Source organism: Ostrinia nubilalis, chromosome 4 (assembly GCF_963855985.1).
Source record: "Ostrinia nubilalis chromosome 4, ilOstNubi1.1, whole genome shotgun sequence".
NCBI lineage: Eukaryota > Metazoa > Arthropoda > Insecta > Lepidoptera > Crambidae > Ostrinia > Ostrinia nubilalis.
The window spans coordinates 6,380,686-6,403,338 of record NC_087091.1 but is presented as its reverse complement, the minus strand read 5'-3'; the positions used below and the strand labels follow the sequence as shown (position 1 = coordinate 6,403,338).

At 39.9% G+C, this 22,653-nt stretch overlaps 1 protein-coding gene across 6 annotated transcripts in view; it reads right to left on the bottom strand.

Moving 5' to 3' along the window:
* LOC135088582 (polypyrimidine tract-binding protein 1) overlaps positions 1–22,653 on the bottom strand; it is a 561,827-nt gene that overhangs the window by 7,604 nt on the left and 531,570 nt on the right. For all 6 annotated transcript variants that reach the window (XM_063983454.1, XM_063983457.1, XM_063983456.1 and 3 more), the window contains 2 exons: positions 16,523–16,581; positions 1,925–2,084 (listed from right to left, as the gene is read on the bottom strand). In XM_063983454.1, coding sequence (XP_063839524.1) covers positions 1,925–2,084; positions 16,523–16,581 — 219 coding nt within the window. The remainder of the gene's footprint in view (positions 1–1,924; positions 2,085–16,522; positions 16,582–22,653) is intronic.

The following is a 22,653-nucleotide window of genomic DNA, read 5'->3' as shown; positions in this document are numbered from 1 at the left end:
GCTACACTAACATGTAGCGCTTATTTATTAGTTACAAAGGCAATAAAATACTTAACCTAAAATATAATTATCAGAAAAACACAAAAGAAAACATTAAAGTAGTTTTAAATTAAGGTGCTGGTGCCAAAATATCAAGGAATCTTTAGAATAAAAATCAGAAACATGTAACGCAAAATAAAATAGAGTTTAGCAGTTCAAATACAAGCACCAGGTCGGTAGTACTTTCAAATGATAAAGTTACAGGCAATGTAGAAGAAAACTTACTTTAAAATTTGACGTCAAAAATTTACTTAATTATTAAAAGAACGGAGATCAGGTTGGCGTCGGATGCAGGATATAGAAAGTTCGTTGCATAACAGATTTCGATAGAACTACTAAATACTTTGATAGAAGAGGCATGTACGTAAACGTGGTGTGGTGGTATTAAAAGAGGTTCATGCCAGCTCTAAACTACACGAGGTGATTGGGGTGGCGCTAGATGCAGTGGCATATTCTCTGAGCAGGATTTGGAGTGGGGCCCGATCGCATTTTAAGAAAGAGGAACTGGAATGCGGCTCTGTGGTAACGACCATAGCTGTAAAGAGGGTATGAAAGGAAGAAGTTGTTAGCTTTTGTTCACAGAGTGAACAGGATCTATGCGTCTAGCAGCCAGGTGCATGGAGTATCAGGAACTAAATCATCCTAGATGCATGCCCTTGGCGGCCGTATCTTTCTGATCGAGAATTGGAGGAGGACATTTGAGAGAAGTTAACATTGTCAGTTTATATCCTTCAGGGTGGCAAAGGGAACGTGGGAGAAAGAAGTTATTTATGTTCATGCCAGCTCTAGTCTACACAGGGTGTCGGGAGCGGTGCGCTAAGCGTCCAGGTGCGCGGAGTAGTAAGGACTAACTCATCCTGGATGCGAGCGCCAGGGCGAGCCGAGCCTGCAGTGGCATCAACTCACTGGACAACAGCTGGAATGGGACTCGAAGGATATTAGGGGGGAGTCAACTTTGGAAACTGTTTATACCTTTCAGGGAGGTGAAGGGGACGTGGAAGATAGAAACTGTTTACGTTCATGCCAGCTCTAGTCTACACAGGGTGTCGGGAGCGGTGCGCTAAGCGTCCAGGTGCGCGGAGTAGTAAGGACTAACTCATCCTGGATGCGAGCGCCAGGGCGAGCCAAGCCCGCAGTGGCATCAACTCACTGGTCAACAGCTGGAATGGGACCCGAAATATATTAGGGAGGAGTTAACATTGGAAGCTGTTTATACCCTTCAAGGTGGTAGAGGGGGACATGGTGGGAAGAAGTTGTTTACGTTCATGCCAGCTCTAGTCTACACAGGGTGTCGGGAGCGGTGCGCTAAGCGTCCAGGTGCGCGGAGTAGTAAGGACTAACTCATCCTGGATGCGAGCGCCAGGGCAAGCCGAGCCCGCAGTGGCATCAACTCACTGGTCAACAGCTGGAATGGGACTCGAAAGAAATTAGGGAGGAGTCAATTTTGGAAGCTGTTTATACCCTTAAGTGTGGTAGAAGGGGACATGGAAGATAGAAACTGTTTACGTTCATGCCAGTTCTAGTCTACACAGGGTGTCGGGAGCAGTGCGCTAAGCGTCCAGGTGCGCGGAGTAGTAAGGACTAACTCATCCTGGATGCGAGCGCCAGGGCGAGCCGAGCCCGCAGTGGCATCAACTCACTGGTCAACAGCTGGAATGGGACCCGAAAGATATTAGGGGGGGAGTCAACTTTGGAAGCTGTTTATACCCTTCAGGGTGGTGAAGGGGACGTGGTGGAAAGAAGTTGTTTACGTTCATGCCAGCTCTAGTCTACACAGGGTGTCGGGAGCGGTGCGCTAAGCGTCCAGGTGCGCGGAGTAGTAAGGACTAACTCATCCTGGATGCGAGCGCCAGGGCGAGCCGAGCCCGCAGTGGCATCAACTCACTGGTCAACAGCTGGTGCGCGTCTCCATCGCCCGACGGCAGCGTCGGGTTGGTGTAGTCCCGGGACTTGTCGTTATTGTATTTCACGTTAAGGCAGGTCATCTTTGAGTAGTCGATGCGGAGAGTGCAGCATCCGTTGTAGATGTTTTGGCCGTCCAGAGCCTGCGAACAAAGAAGCACGCTTAAAATTCAAAATCTCACTCATAATAATGATTATTTCATAAAGAATCTGCCGCACGTTCATTATCTACCTACTCTATTCTTCGGTATCAAATATGTATTGATTATATCTAATCTAATAAATCTAATAAATCTTTGGACAATTTCACACAGCGCCAGCTAGCCCCAAAGTAAGCAACTTAATGCTTGTGTTATGGGTGCTAGCTTAACGGATATACTACTTATATACTTTTTTTTTTAATACATAAATATTATACATAGTCACACCCAGACCCGTCACAGAAATTAAAATTCATCATTTCAATTTCTGCCCGGCCGGGAATCGAACCCGGGACCTCTCGGCATAGTAGTCCGTTCTGAACCACTACACCAAACGGCCGATTATATGAATATCTCGTGTTGAAAAACAAACATGAAATTGATCAAATATTGGTTAGGTGCTTAGAATTAATTTTGGTATGTAGTTAACTGCTGCCGCGACACAAGCACAGCTTAGTGCAGCAGCCGCTAGATAAAAAAACTGTAATTCTTTTGTTGGCAAATAAAATACTTTTACTTTTACTTTACTTTACTTTAACTCTCAAACTGTGGCCAATACCAGCTCCCGGAATAAAACCGGTATGGAAAATTCTGCCACAGCTGAGAGGTGAACGCTTTATTTTTAAGGTTTTACGAGTTTTTAAAATGAAAACAGTGAAAGATATATCCCGTGTAACGTTTTCCCTACAAAGTTCCGGTTTGTAGTTCGATAACTGCAGTAGCGGAGAAAAATTCGCATTACCTATGGCTGTGTCAAAACCGTTAACCCCCGGCGGCCACAGTTATTTGCTTGCGCCGCCTGCGGGGGCGCTGATAGCCCGCATCGCGATAGAAAGGGAATTAATTAAAATGCACCGACACTCAACCCATTACTGCAGCTTTATGCCTTTGCTACACAAACATTTTTTTGAGAAAAACGAGAACATATTTTAATACTTGGCTGTTTTGTTTTGGAAGCATGACTACGAATAGATTAACGTCTACTTATCGATTCGATATTGGAAAATTTAAGTTTTCACTTCAAGTAATTTTCATATTAGCACAAACATATGACAGTATTAGAATGGCAACCATAATGGTAAGTTTTTATGACCATTTGTTTTGATTTCTATTAAAATAGCAAAATGAACGCGAATGATAAATCGGGGATTAATACCAGCTTGTTTCAAAGGGTTTTTAATATTCCTTCCTCAGAGACCATTTCAGAATTGAACGCTTCCGTTACCAACCACTTTGAAGGAAATGAGTTTATAATTAATTAACTCCGTTTTATTTTCATATTAAATCAAACTGACTAGATATCGACTGGTTAAGTGTTTGACTCATTTTCTTCTTAATTATGTAGGTTTACCAATAACCTTATAACCCAATTTTTTAAATACCTTATTTACTTTAGCTATGTTTGACTACACGTTAACACTTTTGATAATTTAGACGAAATAAACGAATCGCCTAATTAAAGTTGGAAAAGAAGTTATGAAAATAGGAAAACAAAATATGAAATGTCTCTGAAAGAATACAATTATTTAGGTAGATGTTCCAAACAATTTAGTCCAGGGAAGCAAATTAGAGTTCGTTTATAAACCGTCACCTGTCAAATGAAAAATGGTGAAATTACGACGGGATCCATTAGCTAAGTAAAATGTTTTGTATTTTTAATTTCATAATCATATTAAATGCGACGGGCGATACTGGCTGGAAGGAACAATCGACGGTGTTTTGTTTTATACATGGAACATTATTTAAAATTGCTATTAAGTTTTTTTTCTTTGATTTAATAAGTAACTTTTTTGACATTCGATTAGCAAATTAAAAATTTATAAACGAGCAAAAATGAAGTAGGAACTACATAGTATTATTCCTTTGTTCGATTGTGGAGTATTAAACAACGCAGGTTGACTTGAAAAATTGTTTTAAAATCGCGGAGTTTAAACTACTCGCGCCTTCAGCAGGAGTGGTTACCATAAAGCAAATAGCTCTTTTACAATCCAATAAAAATATCAGAGACGCAACCAAGAAGCGAAAGTTCGATGTCGGAACGTTGGATATTGGCTGTAGATTTAATAAATTTCTGTTCTATATGCAAATGCGACCCCCTGATGTGTAGACGTGAATAGATTGGCTCGTTTAGAGCTCAACTTATATGGAAATGCGAAAGGCACGTAAGAAAGCGTGGAAGAAGAGTATCGGAGATACGTAATTAGTTTTGTAGACCCTCGCGGGCGAATTCGATTTCGGCGATGAATGCCGAATTCAAGAGAAAAGCGTAAGCGAACGTCGAGTAATTAATTTACAATTCTAATGTGTATTTTCCCTAACGCATAGATATCATTAAGTAAATTTTTAAAATTCAAATGGGACTGTGATTCATTACTCCGCTTCGGCTGGTTTGCTTATAACAATATTTTGTTTAAGGACACTTATGATTTTCATAAGTAGGAACGTTTATTATTCCTACTTTGTGGAAAGATTACATTACATCCAAACTTTTTCATAGCCAGTTTATTGTTACAAATCTCCAAATCTTATCCGCATTGAGATTCTTATGTCTTTGAAAGACCAAGAAAAGGCAAAGACGAAAAAAAATTAAGAGGGCAATGAAGGATTTTGAATTGCAGATTAATTTCTTTACTTTTATAAGCTTTTTCGGAGGCACTCTTGAATTTAAGTCGGACTGTTTTTAGAATATTCTATTCACTTTTATTTTTTAAATGGTTAAATCTGTAAATCTTTCTATCTTCCCTTTGTACAAACAAATACTGAATTCATAATTTGTTTTATTTCGTTATGCCTTACTTCCAGCTCTAATAGGTCTACCAGTTGGTTTTAACATACATTTAGTATGTTAATGCCTAATTAATTAAATAGGATATCGCAATTACAAATGTTATTAAGGCAAGGGCCCCATAAAAGGCCGGTAATCTGTCTAAGGAGCTCCGTTTTATTATACTCCTTCGCTCTCAGTATCAATATTCACGGGAATTTTATTTTAATCTTTGGAAACGTTTATTTGCGCTCGCAGAGGGAGTCGTAATTGAGGTAAAAAAATATTAGGAGGAGCGACAAGGTGATAAAATGACAAACGTCACGCCCGGTTTGATATTGGGATCTTTTACTGCGTAATAGGGGAGTGAATTGTTGATTCTTCCGAAAATGGGATTTCAGAAAACTTATTGAACTTACGGCCAAATTGGACGGCTGAATGTTTGCCGAGGGTTTTGGTGGATGACTCGCGCCTGGCTCGGGACCTTTTGTCTCTTTGTCGCTGGGATAAATAATCACATCTGGATCATTACTTAACTGTACATATAGTACGAGTAGAGTAAGCCAAATTAGGGGTTAAAATGCTTTAAAGTGAGTTGATACCGACATAAACTTAGCTATTTTAACTTTGGTAAAATTTTAAAAGGGCTACTTTTTACGTCTGATGGAGACCTAAAGTAAATCTTAGTTTAGCATACCTCAACGAAGCCAAATTTATTTTGTAGACCTTAATTATGAAAATGGCTGAAAAATTTAGGTTAGCTCTTGCTCTATAACCAGTTTTATTTGAGTAAAGCAACATTTCCTAATAAGCATGATACAGATCTCCTCAAGGAGCACGACTCCAGAGTTTTCCGGCACAAAAGGAGCGTGTTACAGTCCCTTTGCCCGAGTTAAACATTTGTCTTGAGCGGGTGAGTAAATCGCGGCGGAATCACGGCAAACAGCCAACAGCCCGTCAAAGAGCCGAGACGGCATCTACCTAAGACGTAACAAGTGTCCTCCGAATCTCTTAATCACGTCGCCGGTAATTGTTTTATCTTTAGCTCGTTAGAACTCGTTTAAGCAAAGCCTTCTTAGTGAAGGATTAAGTGCGGTCCGCCTTAATCCACCCCCCGCTGCTAATTCTGGCGGTTTTTCCACGGAGACCAGATAAACGTTTTTGTTGGGGGTCCCGGGCTCGCCCCGTTTAATATTTATAAGAGTGCATAACGCTTAAAGTGCTTCTGCTACCGGTGCAAGGCTTACGGTACTGAATGCATTCTGTTTTTTGTCACAGATGACGCCGGAAAAATGTAATGAAAATATTTCGAATGTGACATTTGCTTGCACGCCAGCTGTGTACTAGAATAATGAATACGGTGTTACTTTTTTCAGAAGTATTCATAGAATTATTCAATGAATGCATTAACAAAGATTTATTAAACTCTCTCTTAACAATGTATCGTTACATGTGACTTCACTAAACCCATCTTTCGAATTGCGCATCGACGTTTAGATCATCTTCCATGGCGTAGGTACTGAAGTGTGTTTAGTTATTACGCTAAGCACAAGAGCGAGCTGAAGCCGATTCTAGCATAAGAAAGTTCCCTGGTGCATTACTGATTGGCGAGACATTGTAACGCAGAGCTAACTATTTGCTCGATTAGTCCCGGATAAAAGATCACTTAACGTTCGACGCGCCACCGCTCTGCGCTGAAAACAAATACCACTAAGAGAGCAAGCTTTTAACTAAACCATTGTGTTAATGAAAAAACCGACAAGCAAAATGTTTGGACTGCTCATTTTAATCAGGTCGCTTTTTGATTGCGCCACCCGAAAGCATTCAAAAATTTCAATCGTCGCGAAATGGGATTGCACTATGGTGGATTGCACTCTGATTAATATCTTTTTTGGTTTCGAATAGAGAGAATTTCGAATCTGCAAAGTACGAGCTCCTATGAAGGTCGGTTTAGCCTTTATGAACATTTAAATTATACCTAAGGAAAGTTAAGGAAACAATTAATGAAGTTTACCAGTCACAATTAGGGTGTACACATTTGTTGACGCGTCACCGAGCCAACATCAGCCGCTCCATTAGACAATGTAATTAATACTTGGGGTTACGCGTAATTGCGGCCGACAGACTAGTGCCGGGCTCCGATTCACGATCAAAAACCTCGCCCAATTCGCAACCGGCACTGTTTACTTACGAATCGGTTACTAAATGGGTTTAATTTGGTGATATACTAATGGACCCGGCGACTTGTGTTACTGCCTGAATCAGTATTGTGTGGAACATAATGGCATTGTTCTGCGGAGGCATATCGGCCGTGTAATACAGTGCATGGATTTGAAATTCGGTTGTGTACACACAGGTGGGAAGTAAAAGTTTCGTCAAAGTTGTCGAGGCCGTGATTGTAAGCAAACTGGGGGGCTGAACACTAACAAAACCACTACTAAACAATGTTTGACACGTAACTAGGTGATGCGGAGTGCAGCTCAGCGGTGTTGACAGAGTGGAATCCAAACAGGGGAGGGCGATGGGACGTGCAATTTTAAACGGGTCTTGGACGTCGGTGCCCGCGCTGTTTGTTGGACAGCTTGAAATTTCGATGAAGTTTGCGATCGTTACTGGAACACCGCAAAGGGAACGTGCTGGCCCGGTGTGGATCATAACAATGTACTTGCAGGCAGCGAAATGCAACTGGCATAGCGATTGAAATGCGTTCATGAGACTTGCTTGAGTGCAAGGATTGCCTTTGCAGGCTAGTAATTTAAGAGATTATTGCCAATGTTTAGGGTTCATCGTTTCAGTCAAATGACGTCCACTGCTGGACAAAGGCCTCCCCCAAGGCTTTCCACATCCGCCATTGTCCGCATCCAGTTTCTTAGGGTTCAGTTCAATTAAAACGTTCATCTTGTATTTATTTATTCACAATGTAAGGTTGTGTTTGTAAAAAAACAAATAGCTTGCTGCTCCGTTTGTAACTGTTGAAACAAAACAAGTTAAACAACAGAGTCGATACTTTAAACCCGTATTCCCACTTCTGCACCGAGTAACAAATACTCGGAAACAAACTACCTCTCACCGAAAAGCACCGTCCCGTCTTGAGTAATAAAATACTAATTCAATGTGGATAAAGTTTGCAACACAGAAGCAAACAATAGAGATTTGTTCTGTGTACGAGAGTTATGATTGCTACGGCTTACCTTTCGCGATACGTTACAGATAGCTCACGGCAACACATCGACTTTTTTGACGGTTACAATGTTTGAATACGTCGCCGTGTTGACACAAAGCGACGCGAGAGTTGTCGCAGTGCAAAGTGCAATTTTGAAATGTAAACAAAGCTCGCACCTTGAGTACATAAACGCTATCTCAGATTTCGCCTTATTGAACCTCCGAGACGAAGAATAATCTTGTATTTTTAAAAACGAAGGAGTTTCTGCAACTGTATACGTTGGCGACGTTTCCAAGAATTGCTTGACTTTACTTACCTACTTAGTTGTAATGGTATAGTTTGTAAATAACCGAGGAAAGAAAGTAATATTTTTTATGTCGAGACTTAGATTTTCTGGAAAAGCATTCAAGAGTTTCGTGAAAAACAATGCTAAAATGTTCTTTGCAGAATATGGCATAAAATTATAAGCCACAACATAGGTCTAATTTTTATGAAAATATTAAGTTTAGGATTTGTTATGAATGAGACGTCATATTCTAAAATAGTTCGGGACCTGGACATACTATGGCAGTAGTTAAAAGTTACAGTTGTTTTCCAGCATGAAAAGTGGAACCAACCTCAACTCTGGCGTATTTGATAGTGAGTTATTTGATCAACGTTATAATGTATTTCGTAGAGACCGAGAAAGTACATTCGTGAACAAAGTTGAGGGTGGAGGTGTTCTATTAGCGATTAATAAAAGTTTTGATGTAATTCGGCGTAAGTCTTGGGATGGCCCAGTCGAGGATATCTGGATTACTATTTTGCCGCGCAGCAATGATAAAAATGCCTCAGAGATTAATTTATGCGTCTGTTATTTGCCTCCTGATTTACCCATGGATTCCTTAAAAAGTTTCTACACTAATTGTCAAAGAGTTTTGTCCGCCACACGTAGCAACTCAATTAACATAATTTTTGGCGATTTTAATGTTCCCAGCCTTTCTTGGACCTTTTCACCTACCTCAATTTCCATGGCTCCTGGTATATCAAATGACCAAAAATCACACCTCCTCTTGGACACCATGGCACTTTGTGACCTGACCCAGTATAATAGTAGCCCTAATAAGAACCACAGGTACCTAGATCTTGTGTTGTGCAATACTAACTGCATTACAGTGCACGAGGCTGACCCTCTCACACGGATAGATATACATCATCCACCTTTATATGCTGAGATTAATATCGGGAATGGATTCAGAAAATTGAAAAATAAGACCAACCATAGACTGAATTTTAATAAATGTAATTACATCAAACTCCGTGGCTCGCTCAGCAACACTGCTTGGTCTGACCTACTCAGTGACGCGGACGTTGACGTGGTGGTTGCAAATTTCTACGATGCGCTTAACGGTATCATTAATGAACACACACCTGTAGTGTCTTCCAGAGAAAAGCAATATCCTAGCTGGTTCTCAGCTGAATTGATTAGGCGTCTAAAGGATAAAAGTAAATATCACAAAAAATTTAAAAAATATGGTAATCCAAGAGATTATGATAGGTTTTCTTCTTTACGCTCTATATGCAAGAGTCTTACCAAATCCTGTTACAAATCATATATCTCCTCTGTCGAAGACTCTCTGGTAAGCAATGTGAAATCATTTTGGAAGTATGTCAACAGCAAGAAGGATTCTAGTGGCATCCCCCACACCATGAAGTACGGTGATACTGTTGCATCGGATGGCGAAAGAATTTGCGAGCTTTTCTCTGACTTTTTTGGTTCTGTTTTTGATGCCACCAGTCCCCCGTCTCTCGATACAGAACGTGCGGGTGAGTTTTGTGGTACCTACTTCTCCAACCTGTCGCTGACACATGATGAGGTTCTCCTTAAGTTAAAACAGCTTGACCCCAATAAGGGCTCCGGTCCTGATGCTGTACCCCCAAAGCTGTTAAGGGAGTGTGCGGATGAACTATGTACACCACTATTAACAATCTTTAACTTGTCACTTAAATCAGGTGTTTTTCCCACGGTTTGGAAAACTGCTCACGTGGTCCCAATTTACAAAAGTGGTGACAAATCTGATTGCACTAACTACAGGCCTATAAGTATCCTTTCAGCTATGGCTAAGTTATTTGAGAGTGTGGTCTACGATCACATCTATGGCCATGTCAAACCATCCCTATCTCAAAGCCAACACGGCTTTGTCAAGCACAAGTCCACTGTAACGAATCTCCTCGAATACAAAAATTTTCTTTGCACGGCATTTGCTAGTGGTGGTCAGGTCGATTCTGTATACACCGACTTCAAGAAAGCTTTTGACAAGGTCAATCATTCGCTGCTTTGCCAGAAGCTGCATTCGTGGTATGGTTTTCATGGTAGTCTGTTAAGATGGGTTTGTTCCTACCTTAGTATGAGGAGTCAACTTATTACATTGAAGGGTTTCAAATCAGCTCCTGTCACTATTACATCAGGGGTGCCACAGGGTTCGCACCTGGGACCCTTGCTCTTCCTAATATTCATAAATGACTTGGCAGATAATCTGGTTTCTCCGTGTCTTCTCTATGCTGACGATCTTAAAGTTTTCACGACCATTAATAACATTAACGATTGTCATAGGCTTCAGCGAGATCTCGATAGCATCTCGACATGGTGTCGGCGTAATCTAATGTATCTTAGTGTCAGCAAGTGTTACATCATCTCGTTTACTAAAAAGACGAAACACAAAAAAATCTTTGACTACCGGATTGACGGCCAAGTACTACAGCGGTCCACTGTAGTCAGGGACCTCGGCGTTATGTTTGATGATCAGCTGACTTTCAGGGACCACTATGACCACGTTATATCTAAGAGTCTTAAAACTCTTGGTTTCGTTGCTAGAACAACCAAAGACTTCAGCAAACCCCAAAGCCTTATCTGTATTTATTACAGTCTTGTTAGAAGTTGTTTGGAATACTGCTCGGTGGTGTGGTCCCCGAGCTATGCAGTACATTGCAAAAGGATTGAGAACGTTCAAAATAAATGCCTCAAAATACTCGCTTACAGATTAGGACTCAATCGTAAACTTTTATCGTACCATGACAGACTTTTGCGTTTTAAAATGACGTCGCTTGAGATACGACGAAAACAGCAGGATCTTTTTCATTTGCACAAAATTTTACACTCCATATTTGATTCCCCTAACTTACTTTCTCTGTTGAATCTTGACGCTAGAATTATTTCTCGCCATCGTATGAAAACATTTGTTTTGCATGTTTATAAGAACAATACTTCTTTTTATAACCCTGTTATACGCATGTGTCGGCTATACAACGAATTGCTGCAGAATAGTAACCTCGATATATTTGTAGCGAATCATAACACCTTTCGACGAACCGTCAAACGTATCCTCGGCTGAGCTACTGTTCTCTCTTTGCTTGTTTGCTATTGTGAGTAGTAAGTACATATATACTGAAACTTGTGAATTCTAACGCAATATTATTTGTTTTTGTTTTCCTTTGCGAGTATTCCTTTATTATGTGGTATTATACCTGCCCGCCCACCTGTTCAATATTGTTACTATTGTTTTACTTTTATGATTTCATAGCGAACGGGTTGCGCCTGTGCATTACTTGTCTTTATGGGTAATTCATGGGCGCAGCTTACTTTTGTGTTACTTTTACCTCTATAACACAATGTTTACGTGATTGTTATTGCATGCTGTGTGTACACGTTTTTAGGTTGCAATCTAGATTTATAAGCATTATTCTGTAATAATTGCAATTATTTGTAACTACCGTTGTATCCCTTGATTGTTACCTGTTGTGTATGCCTTAATAAATAAATAAATAAATAAATACTTACGTTCCAAAAAAAGTTTTAGGCCATTAAAAAATCTTTTCACTTTTAAATATCAAATTCAAAACTAGAACCCGGCTGTCACAATACTCGTACAAACAGAGAGCGGAACACCTTGGCTTGTGTTAATAGGTATTGTCAGTGACAGAGCCGGCTGGTTATGGATGGGGCGGGCTGGCTGCGACTGCCGCCATCAATCATAACTTGCTGATGGAGCGGCGCTGATTAACGATTGCTGCCAATGCACACCACTGTCCCCGCTGTTTATTTAAGAATAAGGTGGCGCTTCAGAGGTGACACGTCTACGCAATAGATGAACCTCTATGTATAAAAGATACATCAGGTATAAAGACTGCTTAGCTTTACTTGCTGATGGAGCGGCGCTGATTAACGATTCCTGCCAATGCACACCCCTGTCCCCGCTGTTTACTTATTTAAGAATAAGATGAGGTGCTTCAGCGGTGACATGTCTAGGCAACAGTTGAACAGATGAACTGTATCCACCCAGTACTTATGTAATATAGACTACCTAACTACCTATTTCTTCTCCAAGACTTCTGATCAAGCTGAGTTATTCAAGTTATAGATCATGAGTACACTAAAGAAGAATGTAGTTGACAGACATAATAGCTATACCTACTTACAATTAGCAAAACCAACTTAAAAACCTGATGTTGCTAACTATTTAAATCTCGTAGGGAAACAACATGCCTCGGTGGTTTGTAACAAAACATGCACTCCCAAATCCGAAAGAGACTCATTATTATTTCAGGTAGAGGTCGTCGGCATTATGTTTGTGTTGTTTACTATGTGCCGAATGTAGGAAAATGGACTGTGCCGTACGTGGGTCACATGGATTAATTTCTAATTGAAAAGCGCTTTTTGGCAGAGCTTTGTCCGCTTCTAAAAGATTATGTGGGTGATGTTGATTTACTCAAGAAATTGGGGTGAAAAACAGGTAGGTATATTTTAACAATATTTTGTTGGAATTTTCCTTTATTTTTCTCGTGAAAAAGGTCAACCTCCTTAGGTTGACCTTAGGTACCTCAAGCATACTGATGCTGCCTTCAGCATCAGTATGCTTGAGGTAAAACTTTAGACAGAAACTATAGGATAAGTATAAACTGCGAGTAGTAATAGTTCCAATTTCACTTCTGTAGTTGTCGATACTGAATGATTTTCCCAGGTATTGTGCACACAAGAGCCGCTTCAAATCCCATCTCGGGCGTTACCAGAACACATTTATCCGACATCGCATCGGCCGCATTATGTACTTGCATGAGCCGCTGAAAAGATTTGACGGCGAGGTTAGAGATTTATGTCAAGGATCATACAGCGGATTCGGATTTCAGACCTTAACATCCGACTGTGCCCTTTGTGCGAGCACTATCCCGCGCACTCCACTTTGTGCCCCTCTCTTGTGCCCCCCACTTGTGGTGCCACTTACGGGACGTTTTAATTCCGTTCGCCGCGAGCCAGCACGAGTGCGGTACGCAATCGGTTTGCCGCTACTCGAGTGCGTTTAAGATAGTTTTGGGGGGCAGGTTCTTTGGTGGACTTGTTTCGGAAAATAAGACAAGATGATCATTAAAAGTGTGAGCAGATTGATGTTATAATGACCTATAACAATAAAGCATTCCTCTTACGTGATAACGTAAAGTTTCATAAATAAAACATAGAGATGCTATTACTCGTACAATGAGACTGATCATAAAACAGCTGACATGGCCACTCATTACCCAGGTCATAAACAGACTCGGACAAGGAGACATCGATTGAAAATTATTTCACCCTTTACGTTCAATCTTAGAGCATCTTCGGTTGTTTGAAAGTCAATTACAGTGTCGTCGATAAACAAGAGATCATAAAAATAGTCCGGCGACTCGGTCGCTCGTTAGCAGTCCTTACGGCGGAGGCTGGCTTACTGCCGCTAATGCAACGTTACTGCATCGCTGCTGTTTATCGCGCCATAAACACTGCTACACTGAACATCGGTTACTACTCGCCGGATAATTAGACATGTTAACTGACACATGGGATATCGATTTAAGTTTATGGTTTGTGGATATTTCAGCATTCTACCGGTCGAGATTCTTTAAAAAATTGAAAACTGCAGAGTGTGTGAGTACTATGTGCTATGTGAGTAACATTTTGAGAACATATTACTTACTAACGTATGTTTGAATTTGATTACTCATTGTATTCATCTACATACCTATCTGATTAAGTTTCTGTCACAATGTAAATTAGGTACCTCATCATAAAGTAAAGTCAGTCACACTGAAGATTACAACAAGCTTCAGCTAGACAGTAAAGCAGACGTTCATATTATGACACCACTAACCCCCAGTTTGCATGCATATGATAAATTGAGTACCCCTGTAACTTTGTATTCGTCATGGTTAAATACCGCCTAGGTCGCTATTTTGTAATCCAAATAGTTGATTGTATGCAAAACTTAGTAATACACGTAGTGCATAAATGAATTTAGTACATTATGAGCATAGAGCATAGGTAAGTTGCGAGCGTGGGGATTCACAACAATGTTACTACGACCTAAGAGCACTAATTTGAGATGCGCTAGTTTTGCTCGAATTCGCTGAATTGTCCTCATGTATAGTTCGTATTAATGTAAGGATAGTTTATTGTTCGTCATTTCGCCGTTGCAGTTGAAAAACTTCTGTGGTTACTTTGAATTTGAATACTAATTTGAGAATTCGCTTTGACAAGATTCAGTTGTGAAATCGATTCTAGTTGCTCTGTCTTGTTCTGAAACGCTCGCTTTTGTACCGCGGGCGATTAGCGACCTATTACGGGACGTCCGTTGAGCCGCGGCCCCCAGTTAGTACTTAGCGTTCGTATGTTTTCCTCAGTAGTACGCTCCGCCGGCGTTATCTCAATTCTGCAAAGGGCTTCCAGCTCGCTGGTATTAATCTGTTCGCAAGCCGCTGGCGGAGTTTGAACTAATTAGTTGTAGCTCTAAAATAACAAAGTACCAAATGTAGTGTTTATATGGAAGTTTAAACTAGGTACATTAGGGTGGTCCTTATTTCTACGAAAAATTTTTTTTTCTTATATTTTGCGGGGCACCACGTAATTTGAATATATACCATATGAAAGTCTTTCATTATTTTTTTTTAATTTTTAAACGACATTTGGGGGTCGCTACCAAGGTTTGAATTTTAAGTAAAAACAAAATCTGTGTTTGTTAGATTCATTTATTTTTAAAGCCAAAGCCAAATAAAAATATTACAAAATTATTGTTGTTGCTATGAATTAAGATATTATGTACAATGTACATATTTGAATCAATTATTTTTAAGATATAAGAGTTTACTTGTTAGTATCTCGACGCGTCGGTACCATGGTCGGTACAGAAGAGGGGTTGAGGGGAGAAGGGGACAAGAAGCGATTGTCTATTCTATCTATGCGATATTCATTTGCACGTAAAATGTGATATAAACCCTCAAATAAAACATTTATGAAACCATGATTTAAGATTTTCAAAGCTTTTGTAAATATTTTGACAGCTGGTAGCGACCTCTAAATCTTAACAAAAAAAAAAAAAGCTAATTTCATATTTAGAGGTATATAATCGAATGAGAAAGTGCCCCGGGGATAATTCAACAGTCGAAAAATAAGGACCACCCTAAGGTACATATAAGTTCTCGCGTTCAGCGTGTAGCTTACGCCAATCGCATTAAGCTCCACAGGAATCGAGCGTAAAGAGCGACTAATTAGGACGGATAGTCGACTCACATTGTAGAATTCATTAGCGAATTGTCGAATGAATAGAGCTCGGCCATTGACGTACTAACTCGGCGAGCAAATAATACACACAAACTTTTCGTATAAAAAGTAAAAGCGGGCAATGTGCTCCCGATCGGTTGCAAACAAAGTTACTGGTAGCGATTCATAACATTCAGCGGGTGGAAAAACAAAAAAAGGCTCAATAATTATGCTCGTGAAGCGAGTTTGCGGAAGCCGCAAAACGAAATTTAATTTGCCCTGAACGCTGCATCAGAAATAAAGTTAAAATAGTCGCTGCAGTAGGCGGCCGTACGCCCAACTTCTAACGCAAATGAATAGCGAATGGGAAAAGTTGGTTGGAGAAAAATGATGTCCCAGTCGGCCATTGTCGTCGGCTCGCGGCCGCGCGTTGTTTCCGATATTATTGTACTTAAATGCACATAAACGTTCCGTTGTTGGCTAACATTTGCAAAACGAAAGCGAACTGCTGCGCTATAACGGCCTCGGCTTACTGTAGATTAACTGGGTTGGTAGTCATACACAAAATCGATTCATACGGGTCGATTGCCTTTGCGAGTTTATTTTTAAAAAACTCAGGTCAAATGTTTTGCAGACTCGTTTATTCAACTATCGCAATTTACTTGATTGAAATCAAAATAGTTTGAAATGAACTCGGTTAAAAGCGTAATGAATAATGTAAGTATCAACAACTAACTCCAACTGAGATGAAACTCTAAGGTACACAGTTCAAATCGAGTAAGACAGAGTCACTTCATTTCAAGATAGTTCGAAAGCTAGTCATTAAAGTGAATGAAACGTGCGCCAATAGGAAACTTTGTTTTATGGCTTTACTTCACAAATAGTTAAATAAAAACAAAGTTTTTAGTACTCACCGTTTTCGCCGTTTGCGCTGACACTGTGTCCGGATACTGGATGAGGGCTTGGAATGAATCTGCGAATTAAAGTGTTGCCATTAATACATTACGTTTCTCAATTTATGTAACAAAGTTAAACATAAAACGGGTTTGACTTTGAATAATACATTTATTGACGTTATTAGTAACGCGATATACAATTTTGCACCCCAAAGCTTTTGGGCAAAATCAAATAAATGTACATTTTGAATGTTATAAAACAATTTTGTGTCGTTACTGTAGAGTGCTCGAGTGTTGGATGTCTCACGGAATTTCTGACAGGCAATATCTTGTTCATAAGGACGTTCAAACAAGGTGAAATTGGCGCCCAACGTAGGGCGCGCTACGCGATCCACCGAGCACTCGAGAGTTAGTCGCTTTCGTGTCTCAGGTGTACCGCAGTTATTTTATCATCCACGACACTTTAGCGAATATTCGAGTAAACAACTTTCTGTGCCTATTTTAGTTATAAACTCCCGACTACTTTATTGCCCGAGCGGTTGGTGACTTAAAATGTTGGCGTGTACTCGTGCTTGTGTTACTCGTCTTTTACGGACATAGTTTTTCATTATTAACCAATTACACGTAATAAAACGGGAGATAGTGTTGTCGGAAAAAACACATTAAGACCGAAACCGGCCTATAAACAATCGAGTTGAAGAGGGAGATGTTGCGATGGGCTGTATCTCCCCACAAGTAATATAGTTCGTCGTCTACTCTATTTACTGGGAGAGGATAAGCGTTAAACCCCCTAATTTAAGGCATGAGCCGGCGATCATTGCCGTCCGGCGGGCGAGCACATAAATTCCCATTTTTAGGAAACGTCGGCCGGGCCGCAACACCTGCGGTGGCGCAAGAAGCCCTTACAACCGTAAAGTGTCGCTGCCAATAACGATATAACTAGTAACTTGTTACTTGATGTTAGTTTTTTGCATTATAATCAACATAATTTATTTACTAAGTTATGTGCTAGCAGATATGATTAGTAAAGTTTGGAACATCTTTTAAAAATTTAGCGAAATAAGCAAGTTTTTCATAAAGAGGATCTAGATTCTTGGCATAATTGAAAATACCAGTACAAATATCTGAATTTCATTTCTTTCATAAACCTATCTAAGCATACGTTTACATTATCGAAACCAATATGATGTTATTTGTATTATTTTAATATTCCTTGTCGATAAAAAGTAAAAAGGAAAGACAAAAAATAATATCGTCAACAAAACCGTCCGGAAAATCTATTAGGGCCTCATCCCTTATCATTGTTTATTTATTTTTTCAATTACGACCGAGTATCTATTCGGCAAATTGTACTTTACCTGGTTCCCCATAAATATTGGAAGTAACAGCACTCAAGGCAGGTCCTGTCGGTGTAAATTAAAAGTAACGCGGTGTCTCCTTCATACATAGTTAAATGCTCTTTAAGGCCCCATATTTTCCTTGGGCCAGCCATTTGGGACCGTTAAAATGGAATGCATAAAAGGCTTACCGCAAATTGGAGTTTTTATGTAATTACTTCGTGAATAAGCAAAAAGAATTTTACGAGGAAACGAACTTAGATGTGAGTATATTGTTATGAATGGCTTCCAAAGGGTTCCGCTGGGTGCCTTTTATTTTATTTAATGGGGACAATAATTTTATCTGGCACAGTAATGGTTTGGGACGTCAATCAGTTTTACAAAATATGACAAAGAAAGATAAAAAGGTAGTTCTAATTTCGCCAATACCTTACAGTTACGAACATCTTGTGTAGGTATCAAGTTGTTATTTTCGTCAAAGAAAACGGAATATTCTCGTGATATTTATAGATCATTGGTAATAAATTTCGTTTGCCACAAGAGATCACAGCTGAAGGGTGTCGGTCTGCAGTACAGGAGTTTGCTCTATGAGAATACGACACGAAAGTTTATACCCCCGGGATAAAGAACCTTTTTCTTATTCCTTTCAAGGATGTAAAAAGCTTTTCAAGGATGATAGCAATGCTTGAGACGCCTTTACATCCTGTTCGTGACGCTTTGTATACACTGATCTTTATGAAGAACAATGAAACTTGATGCGAATGCCAGTGTTGCTTTCAGTACACTAAATTTATTACCTGCGTCATGCTGAAGTAGTGGCTACGAGATTGTGCTTAGCAACTACGAAAATTATGGGTCCATATACTTAATGGCAAAGCACGCTCGTTATAAATGCACTGCATTTTAAACAGTTTAGAATTTAATAACAAAGTGTAAACACTTCTAAAATTTTGAGTTTAATGAAAACGTCAAAACTGTTAGCTGTTTTTTGTTGACATAAAAAGTTTGCCGTAGTTAGAAAGTTCGGGGGAATTCGTACCGCCTGTTAGGGTTATTTACCTAATTGCAGCCAGAAATATTCTGGGGACTAATCCGATAAGCTCGCGCAAGAAATTCAAATGATCCCAATCAATCGACGGTGCGGTCCTTCTTAATGTTTTATTAAAAATTCACCCTGAACGCGCAATTACTTTATGGAATATATTAACCGTCAATGTCTGCGTAAACACAAGTTGGAAGTTGCGGTTAAATTACAATTCCGTGATCCTCGCTTCGCGGGAGCAAAGAGGTTGCTTCCGCTATGTTAATATTAAGCGGGACCTTGCTGGACCGATTACTGCATAATTTGATATCTTAAATTTTGCCGTTTCTGGAACGAGCGACCTCTGAATGCATTTTATTTTACAATTTGGGCACCCTTTCAGACAACTGATGACGGCAAGTACTTTAAATAATTTGGATAACAAAAGTAATCTACACGTTTTGACTACACGTAGAGCAATGTAAGGAGATGAATATTTTAGCTCTATTTAAAGCGACTACAGAATGGATTTCATAGTTATCCCCCAAGCAAAGCCAAGCTAAGCCAGTATGAAGTCAGCTCGCGCTCAAAGAACAGAAGTCACACAAGTTCCAATATACGAAGACGATATCCGTTACCGAATCAAATCCTTAATTACGTGAATCCGACGGCGACGCAGACACGACACCTACCGCAAACAGGGGACGCATAATAATTGTAGCGGTCTGCTACACCTTAATAAAGCCAATAGGGGGTGGGGGCGGGCGGGATTACGGCGACTCCGCGCTCTTCATTGAGATTTGTTTCGGGATTAGAAGCGTTTGATGCTAACCTCCCGTCAGGTCGCGGCCGACGCGCTAACCGACCGTGTTTTTCCTCTAACGCGTTCAATATTCATACGATAAAAGCCTGACAGAATATTCATTACCCAACTTACCCGCAACTCGTGAACGCACGCAGTTACAACATAAATCAGAATTGGAACTTCTCAGCGATTAAAGTTACGAATTCGGGGCTGTGATGTTGAACGTGTAAATATAAATAAAGGTGAAATATTTAATCTCACAAATCATGAAAGCCGCGTGTTTATTTGAAGAGCACGATTGATAACGAGTCAGAGGGTACACAGCTCTACTAGAAAATAATCGGCACGTAAATACATTTCTCGGTCTTATGAAGGTGATTTTTCACGGATTGGCACCATATAACGCGTTGGTGGCTCGGGGCTTGTCTATAAATAGGTATACGAGGTGTGTTCAAAAAGTAAGGTGACTTTTCAAATTTCGCGGGCAACGTACTTTCGATTATAAATTTTTTTGTTTTGTTATGTTTGTACATTCTTCCCGAACATCTGTACCAAGTTTCAAGTGTATAGCATTTTTTGTTTGGTTGTGAGAGGCGTAAAGGTTATAAGTGTTTTGCGTGCTCGGCGATTTTTTGCTATCGAAAAATATGGATCAAAGGATTTGCATCAAATTTTCTGTAAAAAAAATAAATTTAGTGCTCCGAAACACTTGAAATGTTGACAGTGGCATACGGTGAAACTGTTCTGAGTAAAAAAAAAATGTTTCAATCTCTTCCAAGATGGCCGGGAAGATGCCAATGACGAGCCTCGCTCTGGACGCCCAAGCACGTCAACAACTGATGAAAATGATCAAGCAGTGAAGAAAATTGTTTTGGAAAATCGTCGAATCACTATCAGAGAAGTTGCTGAGGATATCGGCATATCGCTTGGCTCGTGCCATGAATTTTTTTCTAACGTTTTGGAAAAACAATTCATGGCTTTTGCATCACGATAATGCCCCTGCTCACTCATCTTTGCTTGTGAGAGATTTTTTGGCTAAAAACAACACCACAATCATGCCTCAACCACCATATTTACCGGATTTGGCCCCATGTGAATTTTTCTTGTTCCCAAAATTAAAGAGACCTATGAAAGGACGGAGATTTGCAACGATTGAGGAGATAAAGACTGCATCGCTGGAAGAGCTAAAGGCTATACCGAAAAGTGCTTATGAGAAGTGCTTTGAGGATTGGAAAAACCGTTTGCATAAGTGTATTGTATCTGAGGGGGATTACTTTGAAGGGGACAACATAAATATTGATAAATAAATAAATATTTTTTCTTAAAAATACAAAGTCACCTTACTTTTTGAACACACCTCGTATATTATACTTTACATACACAATTGTTCACTGAGATAATTTCGCACACATTTTCCGGGTACAGAAAACGCAGATATTTTATGACTTTGACGATAAAAAAAGGGCAGTGTCTTTAACAAAATGTCAATTCAGTGAAGCGTTTAGAGCGTAACTCGTCTTTGGGAAAGCACGGTTCCGTGTATTCGAATATTGAAAGTGAAAACGGAAACGATATATGTGGTTTATTTGCTCCCCGCGAGACAGGATAATTGAAGTAAGGATTTATACGTTTTGGATCTGCCATCTACTACGGTTACTGTCTATTTCGTATGAGATCATTCGGAAGCGGAACGCACTGGGTTGATTTGCGGGAGAAGGTGCGGTTTTAAAACTCAATTCACTCTTTATTTAATTGTCTTTTGAATCTAAACATTGTAAAGCGATGATTCAAATAAAGTAATTTATTGACATTGTGAGTGGGGGCTGCCCTTAATTTATTTGGATTTTGATAGAATTGCAACGTTGTGATTTTTCATTGCAAACAATTTTAGTGTAGTTGTGGTCTGTTCCCTATACTTAAGTTATAGTTTTATACAAAGTTGTAGATGCCCTGTTATCATAAGCATAAGGGTGTTTCATAGAATCAAATATTAAAATTCACCTCCACTTTGGGCGCCAACAAAACTTCTTCTTTGCCTATTTACCTCCTATTTTATTTTTCCGCTTTCATAATTTAGTGTCAGTAGAGTAGTGTCCGATTCAAAACGACAGACAAACATTACAAAGCGACCCAGGTCGGTTACAGTCCGACTCCGACAATGATGAATGTAGTAAAAAAATGTGTGTGCTCAATACTGGAGTTGGCGGGGTGTACGGGTGCACGGAAATTGGAAATGCTGCATTAGCGGAGGTGCCGTCATGATACCGACAAGTTATGAGCTGGGCCCAGTGCACTCGACGTTTATCTAGACGACGTTATCCTTCTCCCCCGAGGTTGGTGGGAACTGGGAGGCGAACGGGATAGCCGTTGAGAATCGTGCAGTATTGAGGTTTTGCCACAAAAAGTATTTGGCTCACGTTTACAAAACAGCGATTATTTTATATTGACTTCTAATTTAAACTGATTTCTAGCACCTATAAATTGTTACCTATGTTCGTTCGTTTCAGCCAAATGACGTCCACAGTCCACTGCTGGACAAAGACCACCCCTAAGGATTTCCATAACGACCGGTTTTGCGCTGCCTGCCAACTACTTCCCGCGACTTTCACTAGATCGTTGGTCCACCTAGTGGCACGCCTGCCCACTACGTCTTCCGGCCCGTGGTCGCACATCGAATGACGATCAGCTCTACAAGCTATGTTCCACAAAAAATATTTTTGATTTGAATTGACTTGATAAATAAACTACTAACAAAATAAAGTTGTTTAGTGAACAGTAGCGATAATTGTTTAATCCCCTCGACACGGAATAAAATTGTTCCGACTCCCGCGATTAGATTCATCGGGGACTCGTGTCTGCCAATAATAATTATGTTTCCGGTGGAAACACGGCATTTGTGACGACGATTATAATTGTTAGTAGCAGTTATCCGATTACCTTAATTGTAGATAGAAGGTGTTCATAAAATTGCTCTATAAAGATATTG